This window comes from Poecilia reticulata, chromosome 17 (assembly GCF_904066995.2).
Source record: "Poecilia reticulata chromosome 17, P_reticulata-male-v2, whole genome shotgun sequence".
In the NCBI taxonomy this organism is placed as follows: domain Eukaryota; kingdom Metazoa; phylum Chordata; class Actinopteri; order Cyprinodontiformes; family Poeciliidae; genus Poecilia; species Poecilia reticulata.
In genome coordinates, this window is record NC_088846.1 from 6054374 (window position 1) to 6063474 (window position 9101).

Genomic DNA, 9101 nt, shown 5'->3' on the forward strand with positions numbered 1-9101 from the left:
TACCTATTTATCAGCTAGCTAAGTGTCGTTTCCATCATTTTACAGCATACAAATTAGGTAAACTGGCTTAACAACTCATTTATGATATAATGGCATACACAGGATGTACAACCTTCTACTCAAACATCTTAAATCGGAAATGATGGCCATAAAGTCCAAACCAAACAGGCTTTATGAGTGTTTTTCCTCACAGTGTTTGGAGCAGTAAAAGCTCTCACTCAAAGAAAAGCCCAACTTCCCTCCCTCTGTGTAGCGGTTGCTATGATGGCACCAAACTCTCTCTCTCTATATATATATATATATATAGTTGTGTATATATATATATATATATATATATATATATATATATATATATATATATATATATATATATATATATATATATATAGTTGTGTTGTATTATTGCAGATAATAATCAGGCAATATTCCCTTAAAAATGCAGCAATCAAAGAACTTTTAAATAAACCAAATGCAGATGCAGGGTTTCCCTCAGTGTGTTATAAGCCTGGCAGGCCATCAGGCTTATTGTTCCCCCACCAGATTTAGTATTGCTTATTTGTTTAAGTTTTTTTTTAATGTGTGTTTACGGCGTCAGCTGATCAACTTTATCAAACACAGAGCAGACTTGGTTCAGACGGTAAAAGATAGAAAAGACCTAACACTATATTCTGGTTTAAAACTACAACTGTGTACTAAATCTTTTATATATATATATATATATATATATATATATATATATATATATATATATATATATATATATATATATATATATATACAGTATATACAGTATATATACAGTAACAGTTTTTTAAAGTTTGAGAAAGTATATTAGTAAAAGTCCCGTTAACGTCATGGTGAAAGTGAAGATTTTTTTCCCCAATTCGCAAGTTTTATACTCACTCCCAGTTCTGCTTCTCAACAGAACAATAAAAACGATTGGAGTTTGAGTTTGTTTCAAATATATATATATATATATATATATATATATATATATATATATATATATATATATATATATATATATATATATATATATATATATATATAGTTGTGTTGTATTATTGCAGATAATAATCAGGCAATATTCCCTTAAAAATGCAGCAATCAAAGAACTTTTAAATAAACCAAATGCAGATGCAGATGCAGGGTTTCCCTCAGTGTGTTATAAGCCTGGCAGGCCATCAGGCTTTACTTGTTCCCCCACCAGATTTAGTATTGCTTATTTGTTTAAGAATTTTTTTTAATGTTTGCATTTTTTAAGACTTTATAGTTGGTGTGCAGATATTAATCTTCCAGTAAACATTATTATCAAGTGATATTTTAAAATTTCCTGTCAACTTTAAACATTTTTGACCTCAAAACCATGGTGGGCCACTGGATGAATGACTGCTGAGCCCCCCTACCACCGGGCTTAGCAAGTTTTCTGGGGGAAACCTTGTAGATTCGCACCGATAATCAGTAAATACTGACCCATATAAAAATATACCATTTCAAAGAGTATTAAAAAGACAGTTTATGATCAAATGTACCTCCTAATGATAAGGATAACCTCTTTAGTGTTATTCAGTCAGCCTATACATCACAACACAGAGACTGCTTTAGGTTGATGAGTCTAAAACTTTTGAGTTGGAATAATTTGATGTCAGTGCTGTGTTTGACAAAGTTGCTCTCGACATACTAATTGATAGACTTGAAAAATTAGTAGAATTCTTTATTACTGTTCTAAAAGACCACACAACAATCCATGGCAATCATAAATCTGGGCAAACAAATACATTTTGGGGCTCCGTTCTCAGACTACTTTTATTTCTCGTATATTCAGGTTTCCTCTTTGTGAACAATTTAATCATTAAACGAGTACTTTGGACAAACATTCATGATGCCTTTTATTCGTGCCTACATGGTAAATCACAACATTATGGATACACTAGTGACTGAAATATTTAAACATAGAAGGACAGTATTTGACAGACGAGCTTCCCCTCTAGCACAGCATGGACAGCTCATTTCTTCGGCAGCCTTGTTGACAGCACGTTGTTATCAAGGCCTGGTCCTGGTCCCTGCGATGATAGTCCATCCCTGGAAGTTCTCCTGACTTCACAAAGTCTCGTTCTTCTCCTTTGACTTCCCAGAAGTCTGTCGTAAAACAGAAGTTAGTCAGATTTGTACTAAGACATCAAAGTTGCAGCAGTTTATCGAGCTAACGAGCACTGACCGTCTGGCAGAAACCCCTTCTCCTCCTCCTCCAGTTGTCTTCTCCACCTGGACCCTCCGCAGGTGAACACCAACGCTCGCACAAGAGCCCGGCCACAAAGTCGCATGGAATTCCTGCTCTCCTCAGCCTGAAGGCTTGCGGCACATAACAGGCAGCAGAGCAGAACGCCGAGCTGGAGTGACGGTTTCATGTTGTTCAAATTGACACAACATCCGTCCTCAGCAGCCTCTATTTATACAGCCTCCACTGACCCCCCCCCTCCCTCTCCCCCTGGGCGATTCCTGCGTAAATGCCTCTTGTTATCTTTGGAAATCATCATGTGCTTTCACCAAACGGATGTCGCTTTGGTGATTTGGGATATGTGTGGGAATCTAGGCTGCTGTAAAGATGACCGATAAGCTACATTTTCGTAGAGAGAAGATCCGTTTTACATCTGACCTGCTCAGTTTTTACTGCAGGGGATTTAGTTGAGAGTTACTTAATGGATTTCTTGAGATAACATGTGGATCTGATTGCTTTCTACATAGCAACAAAGTGGAATGTATGTGGCTATTGCAAACAGCAATTCTGAAAAAAAAAAACCAAACACATTTGCAGGTACACTTGACAAACGAACAGCTTCAGCCATAAAGAACTTGTTACCTGTCTGTCGAAGTAAAAGCCGATTCTTGTTAAAATGATAGTTTAAACATTATAGTTTGTTTTCTTACGATGCGGTTTCCTGCTGTATTTTTCACCAGTTGATGCTGTAATATAATTATATTACTATTATTATTCAGGAAACTATTTTATAGGCTAAGAATTAGACCTGTTTTTGGTTTTTATAGTGCAGTGAGTTATACTTTAATTGTCCCCCTACAACTGAAATGAACGTACAGTAATAAAAAATATTGCATTTTGTTTTTTTACCATCAGACAAGCCACCGTCCTCCTTGTTAAATAATGAATATGTGTATCTGACCAAACTCGAAAGCTAAGTTTAGGTTCACCAGCCACACCAAGGCCTCATGACTGCTAAACCTGTGAGCTTAAAAAACGGCTGAGTTTCTTTCTTGCTAATTTTCGACTTCTCAAACTCAGAAATGTCCTTGTTTTGTTTTTTTCCCCTAGAAAATTCCTGATATTAATATTGATAAAATATCTGAGTCTTTTGGCGGAAGTTTACGCCTCCTTTTTTTGTACAGTGACCCTGATACGTTTGTCTTTGTCGTAGTAACCCTACTGAAATAAATCCTTGTTTAATTAACCCTTGTGCGTGCGAGGACTGAGGCAAACGTAGAGGACTATGGCAAATAATACAAGTTTTACATGTGTGGGGTCGGTTGAACCCCATTTCTACATAGAAGGGTTAAGAGCTACTATGATGAAAGATGAAATAGCTCCATGCTTGACATATTTTTTTTCTTTCGCGCCTGCGCATTAAGTCTCTACACGCTTGCAGGCGGAGTAAAAAGTAGTTCCCATCAAATCTGTCTCGTTTAGAAAAAAAATCACAATAATTTAGTTACTTTCTAAGGTGCACTCGTTAAGATGCTTTATCTAAAGTGACTGAAGTATTGAAAGTATTTATACCTGACTTAGAGAATCGATTTTAAAGCACAAAGGTCGGCTATCGGACAAATAGATATTCCAGTATCAATCCGCACTTTCACCCGTCAAAAAAGCGAATAGTTCCCTCCATTAACGGATTGCTGCACCAGACTAAAGTTCATTCGTTTATTAGAAAGCTTTATTTCGATAAAAATGAGGGAAATTCTTCATCTTCAAGCTGGTCAATGTGGCAACCAGATAGGTGCGAAAGTAAGTAAACATTAATTTTTAAAAATGAGACTTAAAAATTAATTCGTTGGGACACCAACTGAAAAGTTACATTTAGTTTGGTCTGGCTTCTAAATTAGCATTAGCTAGCTTAGCAAAACAAAAGTAAAGGTAAGTGCTAGCTAAATGACAATCTATAGCCATACAAAATAAAATAGCATGTCATTAATCCATCTTACATTGTTTAACACCGACTGAAAAGTTACATTTAGGTTGAGGCCAAAAAAAAAGTTAATATAACCGTTAGCTAAAATGCTAGCCGTAGCCGTTGGTTTCCATTACTTTCCCGCTCAGCCCGTTAGTTTAAATGTAATTTTTTCTGTCTCTTTGGTTGTAGTTCTGGGAGGTAATAAGTGACGAACATGGCATTGACCCAACCGGGGTATACCACGGAGACAGTGACCTGCAGCTCGACCGGATCAACGTTTATTACAACGAGGCATCAGGTTTGTTCACACTTAGCTTCACAGTACAGTTAGTGGAGGAAACGCTTTAGTACCGTTACCTCACACAGGAGGGCCATTATGTCGCCTAATTTGAATTTTCAATGATGCACCCAAGTCCAAGGTATGATGCGTAGAGTAGAGCGCGCGACCAAATACAGTCGGCCTCAGTTTTGGACGTGACCCCTGAAGCATGTCTTCCTTCTCTCTCGCTTTCCTGTCTGACTATTCTCAAATGATGGCCTCTACACAATCATTTTTTTTCCTGATAACTACTAAAAACAAATTATGAGTGTATATAGGTTTCTGACAATTGTGCTTCAAACAGTTTATACTTCACATTTTCCACAAATCATTTATGATCCATTCATTACAATGTTATCCAGATTTTGTTTGTCTACCAGTTAAGGATGTTACAGTGTTTTTGTATTAGCACTGTTGTAAACGAATATTTTAGTAATCGAGGAATCAGATAAACAAAAATGATACAATAAAATACTGGTAAATCTAACGTAACAGCAGTATTACTAACATATACCAAGATCAGTCCAATTTTTCATATTTGAACTTCCCTAACAGTTACTTTTCTGTAGTTTAGAAAATTAACCTGTAGTTTAGTAATAGCTCTAAGTGAGCTATTACTCACTTAGAAAGTGACCTGAGGAAAAGTTATACAAAAATCTGAAATTATATTCAATTTAATAATAAAGAGACAGGCTCACAAATATGGTTATATTTAAAAAAGCCCTACTTTGTGTGACTTTTACATCCTCTCCCCTCTTTCTACTAGGGGGGAAATATGTCCCTCGTGCTGTGCTGGTCGACTTGGAGCCAGGTACCATGGACTCTGTGAGGTCTGGACCTTTTGGCCAAGTGTTTAGACCTGACAATTTTGTTTTTGGTATGTATATTTCTGTAAGAATTTAGTTTTGATTAAGAAAATGAAACTACCCACATGTCAGGATTTTTCAGACTTTTTTTTATTTTATTTTTTTAATACTTTGATCTGTAACAGGTCAGAGCGGTGCTGGTAATAACTGGGCTAAGGGCCACTACACTGAAGGAGCAGAGCTGGTGGACTCTGTCCTGGATGTGGTGAGAAAGGAGGCAGAGGGCTGCGACTGTCTGCAGGGCTTCCAGCTCACCCACTCCCTGGGAGGAGGCACCGGCTCTGGGATGGGCACGCTCCTCATCAGCAAGATCCGAGAGGAGTACCCAGACCGCATCATGAACACGTTCAGCGTGGTGCCGTCACCCAAGGTTTATATCGTCACCTTCCTTAAGTAATGGACCAAACGGGAGGTGATGATATGATGCTCTGCTTCATAACTGCTTTCTCAAGGCGTCCATACATACTTAAGACTTAAATTCATCTATCTCAAAGTCAGGCCTTGAAATGTCCTGAATTTATTTTAAAAAATGAAATGCATTGACTTGTGGGAGTTGAGCTTAGCGGTTCCCTTGCTTGCTAGCTTTCTTTGTTCATGTCCATGTTGGGTAAGTGTAAATTTATTGCCAGTTGGGTGGACGACATTCGTCTTTGCCATTGACTCGCTTCTGTTGCCAGCCCATAAGGTTTTATGTGTGTTGGATACAAGAAAAACTGCAGTCAGCTGTTTCTAGTGCAAGAAGCACAAAGCTACAATTTTATTTTGGACATTTCTGTTGTGATACGGGTCTTAAATTTCATCCATCTCAAAAAGTCTTATAATTGGGTTGGTGAAACCTTCAGAAGTCCTCCTCCCAGCAATAAACTACGTTTCATTGTTCTGTCTGTATTCCCCTCCTTTCAGGTGTCGGACACCGTGGTGGAGCCCTACAACGCCACCCTGTCTGTCCACCAGCTGGTGGAGAACACTGACGAGACCTTCTGCATCGACAACGAGGCGCTGTACGACATCTGCTTCCGTACGTTGAAGTTGACCACACCCACCTATGGCGATCTGAACCACCTGGTGTCGGCCACCATGAGTGGCGTCACCACCTGCCTGCGCTTCCCCGGCCAGCTGAACGCCGACCTGAGGAAGCTGGCCGTCAACATGGTGCCGTTTCCCAGACTGCACTTCTTCATGCCGGGCTTCGCCCCGCTGACGAGCCGTGGCAGCCAGCAGTACCGGTGAAGATGCTCAATCCTCCATTAGATTAGGATTATCTAAGTACTTCTTTAGATACTTAATTCCAACTGAATGCCTTCTCTTTTCCAAGGGCCCTGACCGTCCCTGAACTCACCATGCAGATGTTCGACGCCAAGAACATGATGGCGGCGTGCGACCCGCGCCACGGCCGCTATCTGACTGTGGCCGCTATCTTTCGTGGCCGCATGTCCATGAAGGAGGTGGACGAGCAGATGCTGAACGTTCAGAACAAGAACAGCAGCTACTTCGTCGAGTGGATCCCCAACAACGTGAAGACGGCCGTCTGCGACATCCCGCCGCGCGGCCTCAAGATGTCCGCCACCTTCATCGGAAACAGCACGGCCATCCAGGAGCTGTTCAAACGCATCTCAGAGCAGTTCACCGCCATGTTCCGCCGCAAGGCCTTCCTTCACTGGTGAGTTAGGGTTAATCAAATGCTAGTCTGTTTGCCTAGAGAGTTTGTTTGGGGAGGTGCTATCAAACTGATGTGGACCAATAAAGCAAACTCTGGTCCACTGAAAAACCTTCGTCTCAATTCGGTTAAATGAACTCTGATGCAGTTCAAATTCATATGTGAATGCAAGCATCCCAGAGACCTCTCCAAAAGCAGGAAGCCAACTTTATCTCAGGGCATTCTGGGTAAATGCATCCAAAACAAACACGTTAGCAGAAGAAACGGCTCATGGTCAAAGACGGAAGTGAAATCCTACCACCACTAAAATCTGATTCCACTCCATTTGTTTACTTTTCATGAAGAAGGAAGCAGCGCTCAGAGTCTTCATAGGTTTTCTTCTAGTTTCCTTTTGTAGTTCTTTTTCCCTCCTTGATGCAAAGATGGAAACAGGTTTTTCAACAGGTTTGACAGTGCAATGTGAAAGTGAACCGCACCATCTGAAAATGTAACAAATGTTACAACTTTGATCCTCAATCTAACGAGTTTATCAAGTGTGTTAAAACACTGTGGCGTGCTAATGCAAGGCCTAGACGCTAATGTTGTCTCGTCACAGGTACACCGGCGAGGGCATGGATGAGATGGAGTTCACTGAGGCGGAGAGCAACATGAACGACCTGGTGTCTGAGTACCAGCAGTACCAGGACGCCACGGCCGAGGAGGAGGGCGAGTTTGAAGAGGAGGAAGAAGACATGGCCTAAGCAGCTAATATGGCGACTTTGCTCCTGGGCAACATTGTTAGATATCAGCGTTTCTTTCTTTGTTCAAAGTGTCAAACCAGTGACAATTAAGGTATGATAAATGTCACCAGTTTTACTTGTTCTAAAAGTTTTATGATTTTTTTAGGCCTTGCAGAGAACATGTTAAATAATACTTTAGAATTTTCTTCTGGAACATAAATGTATTAACCTGTAATTCTGCCCTGTAGCATTTTGAATGTTTTGGACATTGAAGCTTTCATCTGTGAGCGGTTTGGTTTTATGTGGTCGCTCATTTATTTACTGGGACTGTGATGAAGAGTGTTTTTCTGAATGTTGTAACTCCTCCAGTCTGACCTCCACATTGCCCGCTCACAATGCATTTCTTTAAAGCTGTTTGTTATTTTTCTACGTAACCCTGACAAGTTGGTACAGAACCCATCTAGCGACATGGGAGAAGAAAAAACAACTATATGATATATTGTGGGAACAACTTCGTTATAGAGAGGTATTGTCAAGAGTGTTTTTTAATTCCCATGTCACCCGATGCGCTCTGTAAGTTTGTCCATTTTTGGATTTTATAATTTTCAGTCTGGCGTATTTAGGATGGTTTCATTTATAGCACTACATTAATAACTTGATGGTATGTTCACAGAGTTTTGAATAAAGGTTTTTACTCTGGTACTAAGCTATGAATTGGTGATTTTTTCTGTTGAAGGCATATAAATAAATAAATGAGCAATTCAAGAGGATTTCAATGCTTTCATGTTGAAAATGAAGGAAATGAATCTGGATGTTACAGAGCAAGTGTATAAAGGGCGACATCTGGCCAAATGGCAGCATTGTATTTAATCGGAGGGAACTTTTGAGCCATATGGAATTCAAATCCGGGCTGCACAGTGGCGCAGTTGGTAGAGCTGTTGCCTTGCAGCAAGAAGGTTCTGGGTTCGATTCCCAGCCTGGGGTCTTTCTGCATGGAGTTTGCATGTTCTCCCTGTGCATGTGTGGGTTTTCTCCAGGTACTCCGGTTTCCTCCCACAGTCCAAAAACATGACTGTCAGGTTAATTGGCCTCTCCAAATTGCCCCTAGGTGTGAGTGTGTGTGTGTATGGTTGTGTGTCCTGTGTGTCTCTGTGTTGCCCTGCGACAGACTGGCGACCTGTCCAGGGTGACCCCGCCTCTCGCCCGAAACGTTGGCTGGAGATAGGCACCAGCACCCCTCCCGACCCCACTGAGGGAAAAAGGGTGCAAGAAAATGGATGGATGGATGGAATTCAAATCCAGCACATGCGCAGTAACATGATGCAATGATCTGAAACGATAAAACTAAATTGATGG

General features: G+C 40.3%; 1 protein-coding gene across 1 annotated transcript; it reads left to right on the forward strand.

Annotated features, from left to right (window-relative positions):
• The first annotated feature begins 3838 nt into the window (after window positions 1-3838).
• On the forward strand, window positions 3839-8451 carry LOC103478996 (tubulin beta-4 chain-like). The gene is made up of 7 exons (XM_008433180.3): window positions 3839-4018; window positions 4374-4482; window positions 5270-5380; window positions 5495-5739; window positions 6273-6595; window positions 6685-7029; window positions 7622-8451. Exons 1-7 carry the CDS (start codon window positions 3962-3964, stop codon window positions 7764-7766), a joined length of 1335 nt encoding a protein of 444 aa, XP_008431402.1. The 5' UTR covers window positions 3839-3961; the 3' UTR covers window positions 7767-8451.
• Window positions 8452-9101: the final 650 nt, after the last annotated feature.